Source organism: Notolepis coatsorum (genome assembly GCF_963971535.1).
Source record: "Notolepis coatsorum genome assembly, chromosome: 3".
Lineage (NCBI taxonomy): Eukaryota > Metazoa > Chordata > Actinopteri > Aulopiformes > Paralepididae > Notolepis > Notolepis coatsorum.
In genome coordinates, this window is record NC_140167.1 from 7,106,024 (window position 1) to 7,133,550 (window position 27,527).

At 42.8% G+C, this 27,527-nt stretch overlaps 2 protein-coding genes across 4 annotated transcripts; one reads left to right on the forward strand and one right to left on the reverse strand.

Moving 5' to 3' along the window:
* Window positions 1–2,883: 2,883 nt before the first annotated feature.
* lamtor3 (late endosomal/lysosomal adaptor, MAPK and MTOR activator 3) lies at window positions 2,884–11,911 on the reverse strand. 3 transcript variants are annotated; one of them, XM_084309843.1, is made up of 7 exons: window positions 11,835–11,911; window positions 11,529–11,573; window positions 10,412–10,446; window positions 9,897–9,955; window positions 9,207–9,343; window positions 7,173–7,236; window positions 2,884–3,195 (listed from the first exon to the last, which is right to left on the reverse strand). In XM_084309843.1, the coding sequence occupies exons 2-7, from the start codon at window positions 11,535–11,537 to the stop codon at window positions 3,119–3,121; spliced, it is 381 nt and encodes a 126-aa protein (XP_084165969.1). In that variant the 5' UTR covers window positions 11,538–11,573; window positions 11,835–11,911; the 3' UTR covers window positions 2,884–3,118. The 3 variants fall into 3 exon arrangements, with proteins under 3 accessions (XP_084165969.1, XP_084165970.1, XP_084165968.1); XM_084309844.1 differs by having other exon boundaries at window positions 9,207–9,340; window positions 11,529–11,591; window positions 11,835–11,910; XM_084309842.1 differs by having other exon boundaries at window positions 11,529–11,591; window positions 11,835–11,910.
* Window positions 11,912–15,427: 3,516 nt separating this feature from the next.
* On the forward strand, window positions 15,428–27,083 carry LOC311225162 (protein YIPF7; the record flags this gene model as incomplete). Its single annotated transcript, XM_084310367.1, has 5 exons — window positions 15,428–15,552; window positions 20,210–20,337; window positions 21,610–21,755; window positions 23,271–23,452; window positions 26,921–27,083. 5 exons carry the CDS (start codon window positions 15,428–15,430, stop codon window positions 27,081–27,083), a joined length of 744 nt encoding a protein of 247 aa, XP_084166493.1.
* Between the last annotated feature and the right edge of the window lie 444 nt (window positions 27,084–27,527).

The window sequence follows — 27,527 nt, forward strand, 5'->3', positions numbered from 1 at the left end:
TTGAAATATATACATAATGAAATAATATACATTGGTGTGAACGCAATAAATTAAAAGATGAGTGTTTATTATGATGACTAAGCTTGTCTACTTTATTTCTGAATGGGTATTTTCTTCATGAATATAAAATTGTATCAAATGATTTTCATTTGATTAATTAATTTATTTCAATAGAGGAGCAGCTAGCTCTAGCTTAGCACAAGGACTAAGCAGTAGGGAGCAGCTAGCTTATTCAAAGAGCTACGAGCCACAGTCTGTATTAAGAAAAGCACAGTAGGCCTACACTATTTTCTTTATTTATTTGTACTTTATTTAACCAGGTTAGTGTCATTGAAGTTAGAAACCTCTTTTACGAGAGACCTGGCCAAGAAGACAGCAATGAAGACAATTACAAATCACAATTTCATAAAATTCACAGTATAACATTTAAAGAAAAGATAAAGAAAAGGGGGACCACATCAGAGTTGTACATTGAAGGCAGGCAAGATTAATTTAGTGTGACCCGTTACGTAACATAGCATTTACAGACTAGCTCGTCTTCCTCCATGATTTTTATCCTAGCTTTAAAACATGGTAGTGAGATAAGCTCCTCCAGATCCATGTTTTTTTAAGCTCATTGCAGGCCTTAGGGGCAGAAAACTGGAGGGCTTTTTCTCCGTACAGAGTCCTAGAGGAGGGTTTGGTCAGCAGTACCTTGTCTTGTGAGCGTAACTGGTAAGTGCTATGTTTTCCTGCAGACTGATGAAAGAACACAGGTAAGATGGGAGCTGTCTCAGTATGGCCTTATATATGAAAAGGTACCAATGACTCAACCTGCGAACACTTAAGAGAGGGCCAGCCGGGCCAGCCTACTCTCATATAAACACTTAGAGCGACCTTGGGTTCTATGAAAGGCGCTATAGAAATTTGATCTATTATTATTATTATTGCAAAAGAAAAACATGATTTATTTCTAAAGTAAAAACCTAACTTGAGTCTCAGCTTCTTTGGACGATCAAGAGCAGCCTGCAGGTCATTTAGCGCCTTTTCAACTGTCTGGGAGCAGCAATAAATAACGGTGTCATCAGGGTAAAAGTGAAGAGAGGCTTGCAGCACTTTGCACCCAACACTATTTATATAAACGGTGAACAAAAGGGTACCAAGGACCAGGCCCTGTGGCACCCCCTTGTGGACAGTTAGAACATCAGAACCCTTTCCACTGAATTGAACACTGTTCTGTCTGATAAGTAGTTATTGAACCAAGTTACTGCCTGACTAGACAAACCAATATTTTCAAGCCTTTTCAGTAAGATATCGTGGTCAACAACATCGAATGCCTTAGAAAGGTGAATAAACAACAAGACAAGGGGCGGCTACGTGGCGTAGTGGGCAAGGCGCTCACCACGAATGACGGAGACGCTGGGCTTGCCTGTTCGAGCCCAGCGCTCCACATTGCTTTCAGTTTAGCTGGTCGTTAATACTAATACACATTGGCCGTATTAGGGGGTGGGAAACTGATGGGTGGGGATCGGGCGTTGTGGACAGCGACTCCTACAGGTCGGTTGGTGCGCCTGCGCAGTAGAATCAGGAAGTGTCGGGGGCAGCGTGAGCCTCCCACGCGTTACTCCTCGCCACTGAGAGATCGAGCTGCGCAGGTGAAAAGATGCGACTGCTGTTACCTCAAGTACCGGAGGGGACTTGTGCTATGTATGACTTAGTCCACATTGCAGCCGGCTTGTGGGAGGCAAGAAACAGTGTTTGTGACAGGGGAGGGTTGAATTGGATGATACGAAATTGGGATGGGAGAAAATATAGAAAATGGGAGAAAAAGTGGATAAAAAAAAACAACAAGACAAGATACTTTAATGCCACACAACTATGGTTGGTGGTAATCGTTTGCGGTACAGCACGTTATTTAAGCACTGGGACATCAACATGACACCTCAAACGCCCCCCTCCCAATCCCCACAATAAATACATACAGGACAGTCCCATATAAGTGTCAGTTCAATTCAGTTCATGTTCACTTCAGTTGGGATGCTTGCCCGTCTGTGCAAGGAGGGGCGGGCCAGGGTGTTTAGTGTTCGGACTGCTGTGGGGAAAAAGCTGTTTGTGTGAAGCGTGTTTGGTTGAAATGGACCTGTAGCGACCCGAGGGCATGCGCAGCGCTGCCTCCTGTCCGTGGCAACTAGAAGATCATTCACCACTTTCATTGTTGCAGTAACAGAATCCAGACTGATGACCAGGTAAGATGTTATTTACAGTTTAAAAACTCTCCGATTTGGTTGCACACTAAGCTCTCCAGGACTTTGAGCAGGTATATTACATTACTATCCAATAGGGGTGTAATAACGATACACAAAAAACACGGTTCGGTACGTACCACGGTTTTGAAGTCACGGTTCGGTACGGGTTCTCAGTACAGTGGGGGAACGTTTGGCTTTCCATGTTGCACTCAGGGGTGATGTAGTGTGCAGTAACTAATTGTACTTGTAGGGCCGTCAACGAATATTCTATATTGAAATTAATAATCGACTTAAGAAGAACCACGATGGAAACCTGGCCTTGTTATGATATTGATGATCCTGTTCTTACCACCGTGCAGCAGCCTCAGGATGCAGAAACTCACGTGCTAGTTTCATTTCTTGGCAGCCAACATTGTTTCAAAAACAATTATTTAGAAAATTGACACGACTTACCAGCTCAATTTACCAGCATGGCTGGTGGCTACTAACCCCAATGCTACATCCAACCTGATGAATACAGCAGAGATGCCTCTGTGTTGCTTTTAATTATTTATTAAATATTATTATTATTATTAATAATAATAAAAATAATACATTCATAGAACAATGTCATGTTTCTGTGGCAGAAAACAACTTTATTTTAATAAATAAAGATACATTTAGGAGTCATACAATTTATTAATTTATTAGAATGTAACGTTTACACTACAAAGATGTTTGAGACATTCAAATATTAGAAAATTAGAGACACTAAACAATAAGTAGCATTTCCAACACCACCAACAACACGTGCGTCTGCCTGAGACAGACTTCCTGGTTCTGGACACGGTGCAAATCCTGATGCGAGATCCCGGCGTGGACCACGCCCGTGGGTTGCCATGGTGACCGACGTCTCACGTGGGCACCTCCACCACCTGCCTCAGCTCCTCCAGCAGGGGCACCAGCTCCTTCTCCAGACTGATGATTAAACCTGTCGACACAAACCACTTCCTGGTTCAGCTCTGATGATTAATCCTGTCGACACAAAACCACTTCCTGGTTCAGCTCTGATGATTAAAGCTGTCGACACAAACCACTTCCTGGTTCAGCTCTGATGATTAATCCTGTCGACACAAACCACTTCCTGGTTCAGCTCTGATGATTAATCCTGTCGACACAAACCACTTCCTGGTTCAGCTCTGAACGCGTCTATACCAAAGGTAGCCGCATTTCTGGCAGACGCTCTCCGATTGGCCGACGCCAGTTTCTACACTGGTTAAGCTTAGGCAATCTTCGAAGTTGGTTAAGGTTAGAGTTTGTCTTAGAGCATGGCGATAGAACACCAGGTAGTTTGCAGGCTGTTTGAAGTGGAAATGGGCAAAGACACAGCTCGTCACGCTATTGGGCGCACATGTCACATGACCAGAAACGTCTGCCAGAAATGCGGCTACCTTTGGTATAGACGCGCTCTGAACCTGCTGACACAAACCACTTCCTGGTTCAGCTCTGAACATGTCGACACAAACCACTTCCTGGTTCAGCTCTGATGATTAAACCTGTCGACACAAACCACTTCCTGGTTCAGCTCAAGTGGTTCAGCTCTGATGATTAAACCTGTCGACACAAACCACTTCCTGGTTCAGCTCAACCTGTCGACACAAACCACTTCCTGGTTCAGCTCTGAACCTGTCGACACAAACCACTTCCTGGTTCAGCTCTGATGATTAAACCCATAGATATATATAGAACACTAGATAGCTTAAGGCGGAGTCACCAGCGTCACTGAACCGCCGCCATCTTGGGAGAGTCAGCCTTGAGTGAGTGAGTGAGCTGCACAGACAAAAATACTCATAACTCGCTGAAATATTGACGGATTTACAAACGGGTTGGTTTGCTATAAACATCAAAGATGTAGTTATGATACTGCATACTTATAATTTTTTTTAAAGATGTTTTTTTTTTACAAACCGCTTGAATCACAGCCACGTTAATAATGCTTGTAATAAACCAAACAGTTTGTAAATCCGTCAATATTTCAGCGAGTTATGAGTATCTTTGTCTGTGCAGCTCACTCACTCTCACTCAAGGCTGACCCTCCCAAGATGGCGGCGGTTCAGTGATGTCGCTCTCCATTGGCCGGCAGCGCGGGCAAGCTATCTAGTGTTCTATATATATCTATGATTAAACCTGTCGACACAAACCACTTCCTGGTTAAGCTCTGATGATTAAACCTGTAGACACAAACCACTTCCTTTTTCCCGATTTTCGGGGGCTTTTTTTTGTATTTCGGGGGCACTGAATTTTCCTGGTTAAGCTCTGATGATTAAACCTGTAGACACAAACCACTTCCTTTTTCCCGATTTTCGGGGACTTTTTTTTGTATTTCGGGGGCACTGAATTTTTATGATAAACGGTAGGGGTGGGACGGTTCACAAAATGGACGGTTCGGTTCGTATCACGGTTTTGGGGTCACGGTTTTCAGTTCGGTTCGATATACGTAAATTTTTATAAAAGAAAATGTAACACTCAAATCTAAACATGCTTCTCATTTATTAAAAAAAAATAAAAAAAGTTTACAGTGTTAGTGTTTACAGCCTTAAATCATGTTTGGCACACAAAGACCGAACTGACTGAAAAATATAGGCTACATTTGTAGTATTAACTTAGTGCAAACAAACAATATGCTCAGCCAGCACTAGACTTTCCTTTCTTTAATATAAACACAAAAAAACAATGTCAACCATGTTTAAATTCCCTGATTGTCAGTTCTTAATGGAAAGATTCGTGTTCTGCTTGAAATTATTATGTATCTGTCTACATTTATTTAGACTAACATTATTTAAATATTGAGTGCAACTGTGGTGGATTACGTAATTCGGTGAGTTGGAACTATCTATGGGTTGGCGCCGGGTCCCCACGGACATTTTAGTGTCACGCACCTTCAGCTCAGGCAATGTTATTATCAGCTCCGGTAGCTCCGGTAACGTTAGGAGGTGATGGCATGCAGTGGGAAAGCGGCAATAGTCCCGGTTGGAGTTAGTAAAACACAGTTGAGCCTTCTTGGATGTTGAATAAACGCCTATCATTGTCTTTAAACACCCCGCCTCTCAGACTCCCATTTCCTTCTCTGCTAGCTAGTAGCTACGGTAACATTTCGTTGACTGTATTACCTCGCGGGCTGATTCTATAGTTAAAACGTGCGTTGTTTTGTACAAACTGCTAACGCTATGGCAAGATGTGTGTAGGCCTATGTAATGTTAATGGCTATGTTTTTAAAGTCGTAATGAAGATTGATTTAGATTGTGCTTGCCATTTGTACACAAACTGACTAGCACCTGGCTCAGCTGCAGTGCTGCAGCAGCCAGTGCTCACCTCCGCCAAATGAATTTTTTTTATTTGCGCGTCATCTGAACGGTACGATACACAGACGCGCCATTACCGGATAAATATATATATATAATTAGTAAACTGTCGGGGGCATTTTGTGCCCCCCTTAACTGATTTTCGAGGACATTTTGTCCATTTTCAACTTCAAGGGCATTATGCCCCAAGCCCCCGTTAATTTCGAACCCTGACTACCACCATACACTGGCACCAGGTAAACTACACAATGACTATGATACACTGGCACCAGGCACACATCACACTACACAATGACTACCATACACTGGCACCAGGTAGACATCACACTACACAATGACTACCATACACTGGCCACATCACACTACACAATGACTACCATACACTGGCCACATCACACTACACAATGACTACCATACACTGGCCACATCACACTACACAATGACTACCATACACTGGCCACATCACACTACACAATGACTACCATACACTGGCCACATCACACTACACAATGACTACCATACACTGGCCACATCACACTACACAATGACTACCATACACTGGCCACATCACACTACACAATGACTACCATACACTGGCCACATCACACTACACAATGACTACCATACACTGGCACCCGGCACACATCACAATGACTACCATACACAGTGGCACCCGACACACTACACAGGGTTCTTACACATTTTAGAAAGCAAAATTCAAGCACTTTTCAAGCATTTTCAAGGTGCATTTTCAAGCTTTTCCAGCATCTTATGCGGCTGTAGTAAATTAAATATACTCAAAATTATCATTTGATCATCTGCCCCACACGCTGTTCCATCAGATGACACACGTAAAAAAAAAACTATGGTTCAAGTCAAGCCAAGCCAAATCACGCGAGTGGCGAGAGGACTCCTCTTCATTTTGTGTGAAAGGCGAAAGCAATTAGGCTCTCTCCGACTTATTTTATTTATCTAAAAACCAAACTATTCAGTCAGATAGCGATTTATTATGAAAGTATAGTGCAATTACAATTTCAATAACTTTCCAGCACTTTATACACAATTCAAGCACTTTTCAAACCTTGAAAACACCACATTGAAATACAAGCATTTTCAAGGATTTCCAGCACCCGTACGAACCCTGACTACACCAGTGGTTCCCAAAAGCGCCCTCTAGGTGGTGAGTTTTTTTAACAATAAAATTTCATACAAATCTTAGTCAAACCTTTAGTATTATGGATATTAAACATGCTGGCAGAGTATTGTCGTGAACATTTTAATTAAATAAAGAAATTCCCTATCCATAGTCGCCGTGGGAAGAGATAAAATAAAAAATTTAATCTGTGCACGGAGACCAGCAACAATTTTTTCTAACAGAAACCCATTGGGGGGTGCGCGAGCTAGGTCGGGAGGTGACAGGGGGTGCACGGCCAAAAAAGTTTGGGAACCGCTGCACTACACAACGTCTGGGAACCCCCCTACTCTTTACGATAGGCGTCCTGGGTTCTTTAACGACCGAATTCAGTCAGGACCTCGGTTTAGCGTCTCACATAAAGATACATTTCCACAGCTGTACATAGAAGAAACCAACGTCAGCATCTCTCACCTGTGTTGGCGCTGCTGCTGGCGATGAAGCTGATGACCAGGGGCAACCGATTGAACTGCACGATCTGTCCACCAGGGGGAGACAACAGCACGGTCAGCCAAAATACTATTACGTGTCAGTAGAATAAATAATTAAATAAATAAAAAAGATATCAGCTGTGTGTTCATCTCATCTGTTGTGGTGATTTTTTTATCATCAGCTGTTATGAAAAGTGCTTCAAGGAGTAAATGTGTGTAGATTTGACCGACACATGCTGGGACTGCTCAGCCATGCGAGGAGCCAACCTGCTCATCGGGAGCTTGTTAGGGGTTAAGTGTCTTTGCTCAAGGACACTTCGACACGCTGCCGGGAGGAGCCGGAATCAAACCGGGAACCTTAAAATTACCAGACGACCGCTCTACCTCCTGAGACACCGTCTTAACTAGATTTTAAAATGCATGTAAATGTTGTCCGATACATTGTTGTCTGTGGCTATGTTTGTACTGCATTTAAAATGTACATGTAGTTTGTCAAATTGTTATTTGTGGTCATGTTTTGTATTGCTCGTCTGTCTGAGACCAAGGACCACAATGGAAATAAGTCTTGACCTTTTTGTGTAGCATCCTTGATGTTTTCTGGATATTTTTTTTTAAACGTCAAATAAAATAAAATCTAACCCCAACCTTCTGATTACCAGACGACCTCTCTACCTCCTGAGACACTGTCTAACCCTAACCTTCTGATTACCAGACGACCTCTCTACCGCCTGAGACACTGTCTAACCCTAACCTTCTGATTACCAGACGACCTCTCTACCTCCTGAGACACTGTCTAACCCTAACCTTCTGATTACCAGACGACCTCTCTACCTCCTGAGACACTGTCTAACCCTAACCTTCTGATTACCAGACGACCTCTCTACCTCCTGAGACACTGTCTAACCCTAACCTTCTGATTACCAGACGACCTCTCTACCTCCTGAGACACTGTCTAACCCTAACCTTCTGATTACCAGATTAATTGTTTATGGCGAATAGGTGGGTTTTGAGCATGGCCTTAAAGGTCCGTAGAGTGCTTGCAGATTTCAGGTTGTGGGAGCTCGTTCCGTAGGGATGGGTACCGAATTCGGTACTTTCGAGGTACCGAACCGAAACACGTCTGTACTACAGAGTATCGAATCAAGTGAGTTTTTTTTTTTTACTTTTTTCTTTTCATGTCAACGTTCACACGCACAATATATGCTTACCTAGGATTTGACTTGATTCAACAACAAAGCAGTCGGAGCAATGACAAACCGAAAACTGTCGAAATTGTAGTTATTTGAAGTTTGGATTTTTTTTTCGACTGAGGTAGGTAAATTAAATTTCTTGAGACTAAAGTACCGAAAAAAGGTACCGTTGGGTACCGGTATCGATTCACAGGTACCGGTTCAAATGTGAAAGGTACCCATCCCTATCGTTCCAGAGGGTCGGTGCTGCGACTGCGAAAATAGCATAGTAGTGTTATCTGACCTGGTACGTGTTGTAGTAGTGTTATCTGACCTGGTACGTGTTGTAGTAGTGTTATCTCTGACCTGGTATGTGTTGTAGTAGTGTTATCTCTGACCTGGTATGTGTTGTAGTAGTGTTATCTCTGACCTGGTACATGTTGTAGTAGTGTTATATCTGACCTGGTATGTGTTGTAGTAGTGTTATCTCTGACCTGGTACGTGTTATCTGACCTGGTATGTGTTGTAGTAGTGTTATCTCTGACCTGGTACGTGTTGTAGTAGTGTTATCTCTGACCTGGTACATGTTGTAGTAGTGTTATCTCTGACCTGGTACATGTTGTAGTAGTGTTATCTCTGACCTGGTACGTGTTGTAGTAGTGTTATCTCTGACCTGGTACGTGTTGTAGTAGTGTTATCTCTGACCTGGTACATGTTGTAGTAGTGTTATCTGACCTGGTATGTGTTGTAGTAGTGTTATCTCTGACCTGGTACGTGTTGTAGTAGTGTTATCTCTGACCTGGTACGTGTTGTAGTAGTGTTATCTGACCTGGTATGTGTTATCTGACCTGGTATGTGTTGTAGTAGCAGATGATGCTCTTGTTCTTGGAGAGACCCAGCTTGCTTCCCTGGTCCGTGGCCAAAGCGAAGGTGGACAGGAAGCCCGGCCGCAGGGCATATTCTGGGGCGTGTTCGTTGGCAACTACTGGGAGGAAAGGAGGCACAGTAGCCATTACACACCAAGTGGCAACACTCATCATTAGCCACCAGGTGGCAACACTCATCATTAGCCACCAAGTGGCAACACTCATCATTACACACCAGGTGGCAACACTCATCATTACACACCAAGTGGCAACACTCATCATTACACACCAAGTGGCAACACTCATCATTACACACCAAGTGGCAACACTCATCATTAGCCACCAGGTGGCAACACTCATCATTAGCCACCAGGTGGCAACACTCATCATTAGCCACCAGGTGGCAACACTCATCATTAGCCACCAGGTGGCAACACTCATCATTAGCCACCAGGTGGCAACACTCATCATTAGCCACCAGGTGGCAACACTCATCATTAGCCACCAGGTGGCAACACTCATCATTAAACACCAGGTGGCAACACTCATCATTAAACACCAAGTGGCAACACTCATCATCACCGACAGACACCATGTACCTGGTTCACACAGACATGACAACAACAGACATGTACCTTGCAGGACATGTGATCGTGGTGGATCTTATCTTACCTTTGATAACTGGGACGCCATCTCTGTCCGTCACAACAATAGCATGAAGACCCTCAACACTGGTGGGAAAACAAACAAGAAGAAGAAGTTGACCTGTGGCTCCAGCACAGAGTGTATTATATGTGGAGTGAAACTGTGGAACAGTCTAAATGTGGTGCTAAAGAAATGTCCAAACTTGAGACAATTCAAACTGATGTATAAGGAAATGGACTTGATATTCACGGGTGTTTACATTTTTATTTTATTTCTTTCGTGTTTTACATATATAGTTTTTGTTTTTTTGTTTTGCATATACGTATATATATATAATTTATTTTCTTTATGTTATAAAATAGTACACTCATTTGAGTAGTGGAAAAGGGGTAGGATTAAATAAGTGTATACTTCTTCCTACTCCTTTTCGAACATGTAGATTGAGTTGTTATTGTTTGTTTGTATTCATTGCATGTTCAAAATAAAGATTTCAAATAAAAAAATCAAAATCTGCAGCATCACATCTACTGAACGACACACACCTTGGTAACTGTTTGTAGAGATACCTCTTCAGATCCTGCAGGGAAACAAACATTGCACTTTACAAATAATCAACTCAATTAAATAAATGAGTATTGCAACGTGGCCATATTAAAACTAATTTACTCTCAATCACAATAACTATCAAACTACATAAATGTGTGCAAAACTGTCTTTAGATATGTGCAAAATATCCCATTGTCATAACAGCATGGGGGGGATACAGGTGGGGGGGGGGGGGGTGGTACCTATTCTACCAGTACCCCCCCACACACACACTTCCAGAGAGAGGGAGAGAGACAGACAGAGAGACAGACAGAGGGTGAGACGTGAGACAGAGATAGGTTGACAGAGAAATAAGAGAGAAATAAGACACACAGAGAGAGAGAAATAAGAGAGACACACAGAGAGAGAAATAAGAGACACACAGAGACAGAAATAAGAGAGACACACAGAGACAGAAATAAGAGACAGAGAAATAAAGAGAGGAGAGAAATACGAGACAGCCACAGATAGAACTTGATCAGATACAGAAAAACTACCAGTCCTACTAGGGGAGGACTCAACAAGCTGTGAGCTAGCAGCAGTCTATGTCGCTGCCTGCTACAAACTTGAGTGACAGTCACCTGACCTGACACACGTTTATGCTGTAATATTTTATGTTTTGATGATATTTGTATGTACTTTGACATTATCGGTTTTCTAATTCATGTTTAATGTTAATATTAATAATTTGCTTTGGCAACATGTACAAGTTACGCGACTTACGCCATGCCAATAAAGTCATTTGAATTGAATTTGAATTTAATGAGATAAAAGAGACAGAAATAAAGAGAGACAGAGAGAGAAATAAGAGAGACAGAGAGAAATAAGAGAGACACAGAAATAAAGAGACAGAAACACAGAGAGATAAAGAGACAGAAATAGAGATAAATAAAGAGAGAGACAGAGAGAAATAAAGAGACAGAGAGAGAGAGAAATAAAGAGACACAGAAATAAAGAGACAGAAACACAGAGAGAGATAAATAAGACACAGAAATAAAGAGAGAGACAGAGATAAATAAAGATAGACAGAGATATAAAGAGAAGATGAACGTGTCAGCAGGTCGTCATACTCACATCAGCCATGGTGGAAAAGGTCTATATGGTTGTCGTCACTCCTGACTGTAAAGAAACAACTGTCTGTGAGGGGAAATAATACATGAACGTCCAGGAGATCAAACAGCCCAGCAGCTGCACCATTAGCTCACTGGAGTGAACAGAGAGCTAGCTAACGTTAGCACGCTAGACAAGCTCCCTCGGTAAATATCACTTAAAGTAATTGTCCAAAGCTATGAAACAGACGATTCTTAACATTGTCTTAAGATGAGTAAACGAGATGTCACACAACTACATCTGTGAGTGTTGATGGTCACTTAACGTTACCTGTTCGAGTCTCTTCTTCGCAGTTCGTCCTGCAGCTTGTTGTTTGTTCACCGAGGAGGCGCAGCAGAGTGTCACGTGATGACCGTCTGTTTGTTTTGTTTCCGGTCTGCTCACGTGATGTCGCGTTCCATTCAAACCCGGAGGTCGGGAAAGTCCCAGTTGGGAATCAAGTCAAGTCAGGTGTTCCTTTATTAATCCTCTTGGTTACATGGCAAGTGTCATAGCAGAAGGGGGTGGTAGGATAGGTGGTAATAATAATATCAATGGTGAAAATAATAATATCAATGGTGATAATAATAATAATGATAATAACCTAAAAACATTTATTTTTAACAAGGCTTTTGCCAGAATTTTTCGTTTACTTTTATTTTTTACTTCTATTAATTTTATTATTATTTTATTTTTATGTTCTTCCATTTCATTGGTTGTTTTATTCATTTTAATTGTTTTATTCATTTAACTTTTTGTCTTTAGCTCCTGTAGCACTTTGAGATTTTCACAAATGTAAAGTGCGGTACAAATTACATTTATTATTATTATAATAGTAATAATAATAGAGCATAGAACGTAGAACAAAGTGCAAAGTAATAATGATGATTGATCGATTGAAAATTGTATTAACAGATTGCAGAATGGGTACAATACAGTACGGCTCAATACACACAATTGTTAAGGGGATGCAGACCAGAGAAAGACTTTCGTCTTGTTTACATCAGGGTCCCCCATTTTCAATTCATCATAACATATATGACATACATAACATACAGATAGACAATAATATGATAATAGTGATAACAGTAGTAGATGTAAATGTAAATCTAAATGTAAATGTAGTGAACAGTAGTGAGTGGCAAATCTGATATGTCATAAATGTATAGATGTAGCAGTACTGTCTATCTGTATGTCATGTATGTCATATATGTTATGATGAATTGAAAATGGGGGACCCTGATGTAAACAAGACGAAAGTCTTTCTCTGGTCTGCATCCCCTTAACAATTGTATGTATTGAGCTGTACTGTACTGTACCCATTCTGCAATCTGTTAATAAACTTTTCAATCAATCAATCAATCAGGATTCAATCAGACAGTAGAATCAGAATAACAACCTCAGTGTATTCCAATGTACAGCTCGGAAATACCAAGGGACAAACCATAGACATGTACAAATATCTAGTATTTAATATCTCAATTGTATGTATTGAGCCGTACTGTACTGTACCCATTCTGCAATCTGTTAATACAGTTTTCAATCAATCAATCAATCAAAACTGCATCTCAGAAAAGTCGGAGTTGAGATAATTATTTAGCTAGTTCCGACTTGAACGGAATGCACCATCATCAAAGTGATGCCTGTATGACACGTGGTTCTGCGTACGAGTGTGGGCGGAGTCAATACTGCGCAACAATGCGGCTTAAAAGACGGGTTCTGCAACTAATTAAAAAAAATCTAAATTAAACGAATTAGGCCAAATGAAAAACAAGCTCCAGCCCGCAGAGCTCCTGTTCACTGTGTTGTATATTGAACTCATATTGCATTGAAAGTTAACCTCTGCCTTATAAAACCTGCATATAATAATCTTTACATATCTGTAAAAAGTAAAACTCTTACTACTTAATAATAATAATAATAATAATAATAATATAATAATAAAAATAATAATAACTACTAATAACTACTAATAATACTACTTACACTGCTGGCCAGGCCAGTATGACCTACTACCATAGTGTCTTTATACCTGTATCACTATATTAATAATACAACTCTGTACATATACATCTGATTAGCACTAATAATACATTTGAATCTAATCTAATTTAATGTAATGTAATCTAACCTGACAAAACAGGAAAAAATAAGACTAAACTGTGTTCGGCCTCTGTCTGGTCTTGTCACATCCATTGTACAAATATAGAACACTATGAATAGCTCACATGGGCTTCATGTTCTATCCACTGGCAACACAACTCTACCCTCTCTCAGCCTGTAAGGTACGGACTTCAGTGTGTGTAGGCTACTGTACGTACGGCTGTTTGTCAAACACTTTCTCAGCCTGTAAGGTACGGACCTCAGTGTGTGTACTGTACGGTTGTTTGTCAAACCCTCTCTCTTAGCCTGTAAGGTACAGTAGAGACTTCAGTGTGTGTAGGTCACTAGGCTACTGTACGTACGGCTGTTTGTCAAACACTCTCTCAGCCTGTAAGGTACGGACCTCAGTGTGTGTACTGTACGGTTGTTTGTCAAACTCTCTCTCAGCCTGTAAGGTACAGTACAGACTTCAGTGTGTGTAGGCTACTGTACGGCTGTTTGTCAAACTCTCTCTCAGCCTGTAAGGTACAGTACAGACTTCAGTGTGTGTAGGCTACTGTACGTACGGCTGTTTGTCAAACACTCTCTCAGCCTGTAAGGTACGGACTTCAGTGTGTGTGTAGGCTACTGTACGGCTGTTTGTCAAACTCTCTCTCAGCCTGTAAGGTAGGAACTTCAGTGTGTGGAGGCTACTGCTGTTTGTCATTCATAATACTGAACTTTGAGTAGACCAGTAAACAACAACAACAACAACAATAACAACAACAAGAACAAGTTGTTTATAGGTTGTGTACATAATTGTGTACAGTTGTGTATAGAATATGTTTTAAACTGTTTTTATATTAGCTTTAATTAATGACCTTCTATTTTTCTGTTTCTTTTCTTGCTTACACATCTAGCCCATGCAGGGACTACAACTGAAAACTAACAAACCCTGCTAATGTTGGCATATTTACAGTTATTTTCATTTGTAGCCTATTCATTTATAAATGTATAACTGTTGATTGATATGCACTGTCCCTGATCAAATAAACCGAGTAAACTAAACTAAACTAGACTATAGCTGTGTGCTGCTGTTGAAATGCTCAATGCTCACCAAGTCAGCTCTACAGTAAGTAAGTAGCCCTCAGAGCTCTTTAAAACGATTAGATTAGATTAAAATATATTGTCATCATACAGCACAAGTACAGTACAACCAAAAGAAGTTTGGCATCCAACCAGGGTGCAAATGTAACAGTAAAGTGCAATAGTAATATACAATGTACAGGTGATTAAACTGGGTAATAGTGCTAATCAGATGTACGTACAGAGTTGTTGTATTAATATGGTAGTATAAGTCATACTGGCCAGCAGTGTAACTAGTAAGATTAGGTAAGGGATACAGATATAGTATCTACAGATGTAAAAAGGATTACATGCAGGTATGTACAGACAGAGAAAGGAACACATTGTGGACATTGTGATTACCGTCTTCTCCAGAGTCAGACAAGAAGATGGGTTAGGGTTATCCCCTCTGTTGCAGAGTTTAAGACCTTGATCTCCAACCTTTGTCGATCAAGTTGTACGTGTTTTAATTGGCTTATTTTTCCGTCTTGTTGTCTTATTGATATGATTTTATATGCCTTGTCATTGAGGATTCTGGGTATTTGGGGGATATAACCGTGCTGTTGGCCACCATGTTTGTTTTCTTCCTTCCATTGGTTGTGACAATGCAAGTTTAGATAAATCTGTAGATAAATGTGTCTTGTTTTGTGTTTTGTCCTGCTGCCTGGCTGCTCAGCATGGGGGACTACCAGCAGTTTGATCAGGACTTCTACCAGTCCGGATATTACATTGATGACCAGGGTCAGACCGTGGCCTACGGATTCGACACGTATGACTCTGTGAGCCCAGAGTACCAGGATGAGTAAGTATGCTCGATATTGGCTTTTTTACCGATACCGATATACCGATATTGTCCAACTCTTAATTTCCGATACCGATATCAACCGATATCAACCGATACCGATATATGCAGGGTTTCCCCCCCAAAAAACTGAATAATTTCAGGTAATTAACATTACTTATTACATGGCGTTTTCACATTCGCCGAAATGCTTGCTTGTGATTGGTCAATAGCCCCCCGACAGCGGTCATTATTTTTCAATAATGACCGCTGTGGGACAATAATGACCGATGTGCGCAGCTGTTCGCAATCAAGCCCACATCAGTGCAGCAAATCAGATACACCTGCCGCGGCTGCACTGACAGCGGAGTGTGTGTAGATTACAGCGGAGCCAGAACAGAGGCTGCCCGCGATAATAATAATCACTTTATTTGGGCTGACAGAGCCACAGAACAACTGCGATTTGTCAAATGAATTAGGTATATTGTTAGTAAGTTAGCCATGTAATAAGCGGGATAATGTATAGCTTTACTCGGTCATTGTCGCAAAATAATTGACCTTCACTGACGTTTAAAACACCTCGCCGAAGCGGCTCGGTATTTTAAACTACGTGTCGGTCAATTATTTTGCGACAATGACCTCGTAGCTATACATTATCCCTTACATAATTATCTCTTGTTGTGGAATTAACACAACATTATGCATACTTTTGACAATAAATAAAATCAGAATTTGTTCTTACTTGCTTGCCTGGGTAAATAAAGGTTCTAGAAATGTATTTTTTTATTTTTTTTTAAACCGATACTGATATTTTCCGATATCACATTTTAATGCCGATATCGGCCGATAATATCGGACATCCTTAGTACTGTATCTATGGTATCACTAGCTGCTAGTATCTATGGTATCACTAGCTGTACGTATCTATGGTATCACTAGCTGTACGTATCTATGGTATCACTAGCTGTTAGTATCTATGGTATCACTAGCTGTAAGTATCTATGGTATCACTAGCTGTTAGTATCTATGGTATCTCTGTTAGTATCTATGGTATCACTAGCTGTTAGTATCTATGGTATCACTAGCTGTTAGTATCTATGGTATCACTAGCTGTTAGTATCTATGGTATCACTAGCTGTTAGTATCTATGGTATCTCTAGCTGTTAGTATCTATGGTATCACTAGCTGTTAGTATCTATGGTATCACTGTTAGTATCTATGGTATCACTAGCTGTTAGTGAGCAGCTCTGGTGTTATAGAGATTATGGTGAGCATAATCCAATATAAACTACAGCTCTTCTGTGTTGTTTCAGTTATAAACTACAGCTCTTCTGGGTTGTTTCAGTTATAAACTACAGCTCTTCTCTCTGTGTTGTTTCAGTTATAAACTACAGCTCTCTGTGTTGTTTCAGTTATAAACTACAGCTCTCTGCTCTTCTCACTGTGTCGTGTCCAGTTATATATAAACCACAGCTCTCTGCTCTTCTTCTCACTGCGTCGTGTCCAGTTATATATAAACCACAGCTCTCTGCTCTTCTCACTGCGTCGTGTCCAGTTATATATAAACCACAGCTCTCTGCTCTTCTCACTGCGTCGTGTCCAGTTATATATAAACCACAGCTCTCTGCTCTTCTCACTTCGTCGTGTCCAGTTATATATAAACCACAGCTCTCTGCTCTTCTCACTGTGTCGTGTCCAGTTATATATAAACCACAGCTCTCTGCTCTTCTCACTGCGTCGTGTCCAGTTATATATAAACTACAGCTCTCTGCTCTTCTTCTCACTGTGTCGTGTCCAGTTATATATAAACCACAGCTCTCTGCTCTTCTCACTGCGTCGTGTCCAGTTATATATAAACCACAGCTCTCTGCTCTTCTCACTGCGTTGTGTCCAGTTATATATAAACCACAGCTCTCTGCTCTTCTCACTGTGTCGTGTCCAGTTATATATAAACCACAGCTCTCTGCTCTTCTCACTGCGTCGTGTCCAGTTATATATAAACTACAGCTCTCTGCTCTTCTTCTCACTGTGTCGTGTCCAGTTATATATAAACTACAGCTCTCTGCTCTTCTCACTGCGTCGTGTCCAGTTATATATAAACCACAGCTCTCTGCTCTTCTCACTGCGTCGTGTCCAGTTATATATAAACCACAGCTCTCTGCTCTTCTCACTGTGTCGTGTCCAGTTATATATAAACTACAGCTCTCTGCTCTTCTCACTGTGTCGTGTCCAGTTATATATAAACCACAGCTCTCTGCTCTTCTTCTCACTGCGTCGTGTCCAGTTATATATAAACCACAGCTCTCTGCTCTTCTCACTGCGTCGTGTCCAGTTATATATAAACCACAGCTCTCTGCTCTTCTCACTGCGTCGTGTCCAGTTATATATAAACCACAGCTCTCTGCTCTTCTTCTCACTGCGTCGTGTCCAGTTATATATAAACCACAGCTCTCTGCTCTTCTTCTCACCGTGTCGTGTCCAGTTATATATAAACCACAGCTCTCTGCTCTTCTCACTGTGTCGTGTCCAGTTATATATAAACCACAGCTCTCTGCTCTTCTTCTCACTGCGTCGTGTCCAGTTATATATAAACTACAGCTCTCTGCTCTTCTCACTGCGTCGTGTCCAGTTATATATAAACCACAGCTCTCTGCTCTTCTCACTGCGTCGTGTCCAGTTATATATAAACCACAGCTCTCTGCTCTTCTCACTGCGTCGTGTCCAGTTATATATAAACCACAGCTCTCTGCTCTTCTCACTGCGTCGTGTCCAGTTATATATAAACCACAGCTCTCTGCTCTTCTTCTCACTGCGTCGTGTCCAGTTATATATAAACTACAGCTCTCTGCTCTTCTTCTCACTGCGTCGTGTCCAGTTATATATAAACCACAGCTCTCTGCTCTTCTTCTCACCGTGTCGTGTCCAGTTATATATAAACTACAGCTCTCTGCTCTTCTTCTCACTGCGTCGTGTCCAGTTATATATAAACCACAGCTCTCTGCTCTTCTTCTCACTGCGTCGTGTCCAGTTATATATAAACCACAGCTCTCTGCTCTTCTCACTGCGTCGTGTCCAGTTATATATAAACTACAGCTCTCTGCTCTTCTCACTGTGTCGTGTCCAGTTATATATAAACCACAGCTCTCTGCTCTTCTTCTCACTGCGTCGTGTCCAGTTATATATAAACCACAGCTCTCTGCTCTTCTTCTCACTGTGTCGTGTCCAGTTATATATAAACCACAGCTCTCTGCTCTTCTCACTGCGTCGTGTCCAGTTATATATAAACCACAGCTCTCTGCTCTTCTTCTCACTGTGTCGTGTCCAGTTATATATAAACCACAGCTCTCTGCTCTTCTCGCTGTGTCGTGTCCAGTTATATATAAACCACAGCTCTCTGCTCTTCTTCTCACCGTGTCGTGTCCAGTTATATATAAACCACAGCTCTCTGCTCTTCTTCTCACTGCGTCGTGTCCAGTTATATATAAACCACAGCTCTCTGCTCTTCTCACTGCGTCGTGTCCAGTTATATATAAACCACAGCTCTCTGCTCTTCTTCTCACTGTGTCGTGTCCAGTTATATATAAACCACAGCTCTCTGCTCTTCTTCTCACTGTGTCGTGTCCAGTTATATATAAACCACAGCTCTCTGCTCTTCTTCTCACTGTGTCGTGTCCAGTTATATATAAACCACAGCTCTCTGCTCTTCTCACTGCGTCGTGTCCAGTTATATATAAACCACAGCTCTCTGCTCTTCTTCTCACTGTGTCGTGTCCAGTTATATATAAACCACAGCTCTCTGCTCTTCTCACTGTGTCGTGTCCAGTTATATATAAACCACAGCTCTCTGCTCTTCTTCTCACTGTGTCGTGTCCAGTTATATATAAACCACAGCTCTCTGCTCTTCTTCTCACCGCGTCGTGTCCAGTTATATATAAACCACAGCTCTCTGCTCTTCTTCTCACTGCGTCGTGTCCAGTTATATATAAACCACAGCTCTCTGCTCTTCTCACTGTGTCGTGTCCAGTTATATATAAACCACAGCTCTCTGCTCTTCTCACTGCGTCGTGTCCAGTTATATATAAACCACAGCTCTCTGCTCTTCTCACTGCGTCGTGTCCAGTTATATATAAACCACAGCTCTCTGCTCTTCTTCTCACTGTGTCGTGTCCAGTTATATATAAACCACAGCTCTCTGCTCTTCTCACTGCGTCGTGTCCAGTTATATATAAACCACAGCTCTCTGCTCTTCTTCTCACTGCGCCGTGTCCAGTTATATATAAACCACAGCTCTCTGCTCTTCTTCTCACCGTGTCGTGTCCAGTTATATATAAACCACAGCTCTCTGCTCTTCTTCTCACCGTGTCGTGTCCAGTTATATATAAACCACAGCTCTCTGCTCTTCTTCTCACAGTGTCGTGTCCAGTTATATATAAACCACAGCTCTCTGCTCTTCTTCTCACCGTGTCGTGTCCAGTTATATATAAACCACAGCTCTTTGCACTTCTTCTCACTGTGTCGTGTCCAGTTATATATAAACCACAGCTCTCTGCTCTTCTTCTCACTGTGTCGTGTCCAGTTATATATAAACCACAGCTCTCTGCTCTTCTTCTCACTGCGTCGTGTCCAGTTATATATAAACCACAGCTCTCTGCTCTTCTTCTCACTGCGTCGTGTCCAGTGGGACGGATGCCTCCATGCCTGGCGTCTACGACCCGTCTGAGGGACAGGGACACGTCTTCGCACCAGCAACCCTGGGAGACAATGGGGGACCCGACCCCTTTGAAGAGGAGCCCCCTCTGCTCGAAGGTAAAACCGTGTGTGGTTCAGTGGTTCAGTCGTGTGGTTCAGTGGTTCAGTCGTGTGGTTCAGTGGTTCAGTCGTGTGGTTCAGTCGTGTGGTTCAGTCGTGTGGTTCAGTGGTTCAGTGGTTCAGTCGTGTGGTTCAGTCGTGTGGTTCAGTCGTGTGGTTCAGTGGTTCAGTGGTTCAGTCGTGTGGTTCAGTCGTGTGGTTCAGTGGTTCAGTCGTGTGGTTCAGTCGTGTGGTTCAGTGGTTCAGTCGTTTGGTTCAGTGGTTCAGTGGTTCAGTCGTGTGGTTCAGTGGTTCAGTCGCCTGGTTCAGTCGTGTGGTTCAGTCGTGTGGTTCAGTCGTGTGGTTCAGTGGTTCAATCGTGTGGTTCAGTGGTTCAGTGGTTCAGTCATGTGGTTCAGTCGTGTGGTTCAGTCATGTGGTTCAGTCATGTGGTTCAGTCGTGTGGTTCAGTGGTTCAGTCGTGTGGTTCAGTGGTTCAGTCGTGTGGTTCAGTCGTGTGGTTCAGTCGTTCAGTCGTGTGGTTCAGTGGTTCAGTCGTGTGGTTCAGTGGTTCAGTCGTGTGGTTCAGTCGTGTGGTTCAGTCGTGTGGTTCAGTGGTTCAGTCGTGTGGTTCAGTGGTTCAGTCTTGTGGTTCAGTCGTGTGGTTCAGTCGTTCAGTCGTGTGGTTCAGTGGTTCAGTCGTGTGGTTCAGTGCTTCAGTCTTGTGGTTCAGTCGTGTGGTTCAGTCGTGTGGTTCAGTGGTTCAGTCATGTGGTTCAGTGGTTCAGTCGTGTGGTTCAGTGGTTCAGTCTTGTGGTTCAGTCGTGTGGTTCAGTCGTGTGGTTCAGTGGTTCAGTCGTGTGGTTCAGTGGTTCAGTCGTGTGGTTCAGTGGTTCAGTCGTGTGGTTCAGTGGTTCAGTTGTGTGGTTCAGTGGTTCAGTCGTGTGGTTCAATCGCCTGGTTCAGTGGTTCAGTGGTTCAGTCGCCTGGTTCAGTGGTTCAGTCGCCTGGTTCAAGAACAAGACAGATCGAAGAGTTTGCACTGAATTAGGAAAACTGCTTTTTAGCTTGTGCCCCTGAAACATGGAATGTTTTGCAAAGCACCTTAAAACTCAGTCGGTTGAAATCTATAATACTAGTCAACCATTTCACCTCAGTCTGTAGTTGTTTTAATTGATCTGAATTGTTTAACTGATTGACTCTTCTGTTTTGATATTGTTTCTGTATCGTGTATTGGTCCTCTCCTCTCGACGTCATTGTAAATGATCCCTTGGCCACCTTCTTCTCCAGAGCTTGGGATCAACTTCGACCACATCTGGCAGAAGACTCTGACGGTGCTGAACCCGCTGAAGCCAGCAGATGGCAGCATCATGAACGAGACGGACCTCACTGGACCCGTGCTGTTCTGCATCGCGCTGGGCGCCACCTTCCTGATGGTGAGAGTGACCTCTGAACCCCCCTCCCCCTACAATAATAATAATGATGATTATGATAATAATGATAATAATGACTTTATTTCAGACTCAAGGTCCATATTACACATAATACAAAACAACAACGAGAATACAATAACAAAAGAAACGAATAGATTAAAATACATTAAAATACATAAAGGCATCGGTTCCAATGTTTCCACAAACCAGAGGAGTACCTTGTTGTCTCACTTTGTTTTACATCACTAATTGGCACCTATTATCTTGTTTTTTGACTCTAATAAACGACACATACATTTAAACATCAAGTTCCTCAGCAGAGCATGGAAGGTGGGGACCACTGTAGTCACTAACAAATGGCTTGTTGCACTAGTCCGTCTTGGGAGCTTAAGGAGGATCCTAAATGCATCATTATATGCTACCTGCAGTTTTTTTAATTTTTGCTGTGCTATAATTACACCACAGGTGTGCAGTATAAAATGGGGTACAATAGGCTCTGAACAGGCTTATTTTTACATTGTCTGTACACATGTAACATTTTCGTGCAGCATATTGGCCTGTGCGTACAGTTTGCAGAACTGGCGCTGCACATCAACATCATCACACATGTCATCAGTGATATTGTGACCCAAATATCACACACACTCTTCACCACATCTAGAGCGCAGTCAGACAGCAAGAAGGAGGGCAACTTTTACTTCTGGTCCTCCTTAGCTTTCATTATCATAACAACACCCTTTTTAGGGTTGAATTTGATATCATGTTGTATACCGGCATACACAGAGCAGATAATAATAGACCTCACAGGACAATAATAATACTAACAATAACAATAATGATAATAGAATAACAAAAATTATAAATACAGGTGCAAAAATCTAAATTAAAAATTTAATTATATTACTACAGACACCACAAAAGATCCGATGGCGGTATATCCACAGGCCTGCTGCCTGGTAATGACATAGTGTCCCCCTCACTAATTCTGACCTGTGTCTCTGTGCAGGAGACAAATAAAACATATCTCTGTCTCCCTCTGTGTCTCTGTTGTCTCTCTCTCTCTCTCTCTCTCTCTCTCTCTCTCTGTCTCCCTCTCTCTCTCTGTGTCTCTGTCTCCCTCTGTCTCTCTGTGTGTCTCTCTGTCTCTGTGTCTCTCTGTCTCTGTGTGTCTCTCTGTGTGTCTCTCTGTCTCTGTGTCTCTCTGTCTCTGTGTGTCTCTCTGTGTGTCTCTCTGTCTCTCTCTCTGTTGTCTCTGTCTCTCTCTGTTGTCTCTGTGTCTCTGTCTCCCTCTGTCTCTCTCTCTCTCTCTCTCTCTCTCTCTCTCTCTCTCTCTCTCTCTCTCTCTCTCTCTCTCTGTCTCTGTCTCTGTCTCCCTCTGTCTCTCTCTGTGTCTCTGTCTCCCTCTGTCTCTCTCTGTTGTCTCTGTCTCTCTCTCTCTCTGTGTCTCTGTCTCCCTCTGTCTCTCTCTGTGTCTCTGTCTCCCTCTGTCTCCCTCTGTGTCTCTGTCTCCCTCTGCAGGCAGGCAAAGCCCACTTCGGCTATGTGTACGGCATCAGTGCGATGGGCTGCGTGGCGATGTACGTGCTGCTGAACCTGATGAGTTCTCTGGTGGTCTCCTACGGCTGCGTGGCCAGCGTGCTCGGATACTGCCTGCTGCCCATGGTGGGCCTGGCTGCCTTCGCTGTCTTCTTCTCCCTACAGTGAGTACAGAGTGCTGCCCATGGTGGGCCTGGCTGCCTTCGCCGTCTTCTTCTCCCTACAGTGAGTACAGAGTGCAGCCCATGGTGGGCCTGGCTGCCTTCGCTGTCTTCTTCTCCCTACAGTGAGTACAGAGTGCTGCCCATGGTGGGCCTGGCTGCCTTCGCCGTCTTCTTCTCCCTACAGTGAGTACAGAGTGCTGCCCATGGTGGGCCTGGCTGCCTTCGCTGTCTTCTTCTCCCTACAGTGAGTACAGAGTGCTGCCCATGGTGGGCCTGGCTGCCTTCGCTGTCTTCTTCTCCCTACAGTGAGTACAGAGTGCTGCCCATGGTGGGCCTGGATGCCTTCGCCGTCTTCTTCTCCCTACAGTGAGTACTGCCTGCTGCCCATGGTGGGCCTGGCTGCCTTCGCCGTCTTCTTCTCCCTACAGTAAGTACAGAGTGCTGCCCATGGTGGGCCTGGCTGCCTTCGCTGTCTTCTTCTCCCTACAGTGAGTACAGAGTGCTGCCCATGGTGGGCCTGGCTGCCTTCGCTGTCTTCTTCTCCCTACAGTGAGTACAGAGTGCTGCCCATGGTGGGCCTGGCTGCCTTCGCCGTCTTCTTCTCCCTACAGTGAGTACAGAGTGCTGCCCATGGTGGGCCTGGCTGCCTTCGCCGTCTTCTTCTCCCTACAGTGAGTACAGAGTGCAGCCCATGGTGGGCCTGGCTGCCTTCGCTGTCTTCTTCTCCCTACAGTGAGTACAGAGTGCTGCCCATGGTGGGCCTGGCTGCCTTCGCTGTCTTCTTCTCCCTACAGTAAGTACTGCCTGCTGCCCATGGTGGGCCTGGCTGCCTTCGCTGTCTTCTTCTCCCTACAGTAAGTACTGCCTGCTGCCCATGGTGGGCCTGGCTGCCTTCGCTGTCTTCTTCTCCCTACAGTAAGTACTGCCTGCTGCCCATGGTGGGCCTGGCTGCCTTCGCCGTCTTCTTCTCCCTACAGTGAGTACAGAGTGCTGCCTTCCATTTCCAGGTAGCTGTCAGATGCTGTTGTTGTTGTTGTTGTTGTTGTTGTTGTTGTTGTTGTTGTTGTTGTTGTTGTTGTTGTTGTTGTTGTTGTTGTTGTTGTTGTTGTTGTTGTTGTTGTTGTTGTTGTTGTTGTTGTTGTTGTTGTTGTTGTAGAGGTAGTAGTAGTAGTAGTTGTTGTTGTAGTAGTAGTAGTAGTAGTAGTAGTTGTTGTTGTAGTAGTAGTAGTAGTAGTAGCAGCAATAGTAGTAGTTGTAGTATTAGTTGTTGTAGTAGTAGTTGTAGTATTAGTTGTTGTAGTTGTAGTAGTATTAGTTGTTGTAGTAGTAGTAGTAGTAGTAGTAGTAGTAGTAGTAGTAGTAGTAGTAGTAGTAGTAGTAGTAGTATAGCAGTAGTAGTAGTAGCAGCAATAGTAGTAGTTGTAGTATTAGTTGTTGTAGTAGTAGTTGTAGTATTAGTTGTTGTAGTTGTAGTAGTATTAGTTGTTGTTGTAGTAGTAGTAGTAGTAGTAGTAGTAGTAGTAGTAGTAGTAGTAGTAGTAGTAGTAGTAGTAGTAGTAGTAGTTGTAGTATTAGTTGTTGTAGTTGTAGTAGTAGTAGTAGTAGTTATTGTACTAGACTGTGGATGCTTTTAAAAAGGGCCTCAAAACTCATCTTTTTAATAGAGCCTTTGTGATCGCCTTAATGTGTCGCATCACTAGTTAGGTTAGCTACAAATGCCCCCTTTTCAACACACCACTATAACCCCTCCCACCCATGGCCACTACACACAGACTTGGCTGACAGGAGGAGCACGTTCAGTGCTAGACTAACACTCCCAAGATGTAGCCCTGAACGGCACAGGAAGTCCTTCATTCCGACAGCCTTTACAATGACTTTACAATGCATCACTGTGCCTCACTGCATAACTGAGTGCACAGGGTGACAGTTACCATCTTCCATCAATATTACACTTACTGTACACTTACTGTAGATTTATGTATATTTTATATTAGAATGTATATACATAACAAAACGAATTCTTTTGTCTACCAAAATGTTTACTGTGAGCGATTTGTAAGTGCCACATTTCCCTCTGGATGATTAAGTAATTCTATTCTATTCTATTCTATTCTATCACTGGGACTTGTACACATCTGTAAACTGGCCATCGTTACACTCTCAACAAGAAATTAATTTACAAAACCCTCCTTGGTCTCCATGTATTTGATACACCTGTTACAATTGTCATCTATTCTCTATAACACCAGAGCTGCTCACCATATCTCTATAACACCAGAGCTGCTCATCATATCTCTATAACACCAGAGCTGCTCACCATATCTCTATAACACCAGAGCTGCTCGTCATATCTCTATAACACCAGAGCTGCTCACCATATCTCTATAACACCAGAGCTGCTCACCATATCTCTATAACACCAGAGCTGCTCGTCATATCTCTATAACACCAGAGCTGCTCACCATATCTCTATAACACCAGAGCTGCTCACCATATCTCTATAACACCAGAGCACCTCACCATATCTCTATAACACCAGAGCTGCTCACCATATCTCTATAACACCAGAGCTGCTCACCATATCTCTATAACACCAGAGCTGCTCACCATATCTCTATAACACCAGAGCTGCTCACCATATCTCTATAACACCAGAGCTGCTCACCATATCTCTATAACACCAGAGCTGCTCACCATATCTCTATAACACCAGAGCTGCTCACCATATCTCTATAACACCAGAGCTGCTCACCATATCTCTATAACACCAGAGCTGCTCACCATATCTCTATAACACCAGAGCTGCTCACCATATCTATAACACCAGAGCTGCTCACCATATCTCTATAACACCAGAGCTGCTCACCATATCTCTATAACACCAGAGCTGCTCACCATATCTATAACACCAGAGCTGCTCACCATATCTCTATAACACCAGAGCTGCTCACCATATCTCTATAACACCAGAGCTGCTCACCATATCTCTATAACACCAGAGCTGCTCACCATATCTCTATAACACCAGAGCTGCTCACCATATCTCACTATATGTTCCCTGTGTTAACGCTTCCTCTGTTCAAGCCTCCTTCCAATTAGCTTCTCCCAGCAGTCGAAACAAGATGAAAATGGACAAATTGATCTCCCTGACTACTTTTAAGGACTCTATCAAGCTATTGTTATTGTTATAACAGCCTTTTAACTGACATTGTCTGTTCTGCTTCATCTCGAAATTTATTTGATTTGTTTGTTTGTTTGGTGTTTTAATTATTCCCCTTACCTCTGTGATGTACTGTATGTATCAATAGTTTTATCTGCATTGTTATTTTTTGGTTTATTTATTTATTTCATTTTCAATTGTTTTCGTCCACTTGCCCCGTTACCCTTCGAGAGGTCCTTTTTCATGTTGTATTTGTCTATGTTGATTATCTCCTGAAACCCAGATACTGTTCTTCTTGTCTCCACCAGGGGGCTCCTGGGAACGGTCCTGGCGTTGTTGGTGATCAGCTGGTGCAGCCTCTCTGCCTCCAAGATCTTCATCTCCACTCTGGCCATGACGGGGCAACAGCTGCTAGTGGCTTACCCCTGTGCTATGCTGTACGGAGTCTTCGCCCTGCTCACAGTGTTCTAACCTCTTAACACTTTGAGTGCCAGCGACGAGATTTATCGTTAGTTCATGCCAACCGTTGAGTGCCAGCGACGATAAATCTCGCTTTTTCTTTTTATTATTAGCGGTTTGAATTCATATTTCATCAATCTAGTCTCACGTTAGTGCTGCAAACTCTCTCTGAGCTCCATTGGGAAAATACCGCCCCCTATCGTCTCTCCCTTGTACTGCACCCCATTGGATTAGACTGAATGAAACACATGGGGGGGGGATCCAGCTTCCTCATTTTACTTCTCGGGCAAGCCACCCGAGGGGATCCAAGTCATTGCAGAGCCGCAAAACAGCGTGGAATACATATTTCCAGTACCCAGCGCTGGATCAATAAACGCGATTTGGAATGGCGATCAGGAATTGGAATAATCTTTTTGGAGAACATCTGATCTGAGGTAAGGAATCTATTTTACCAGT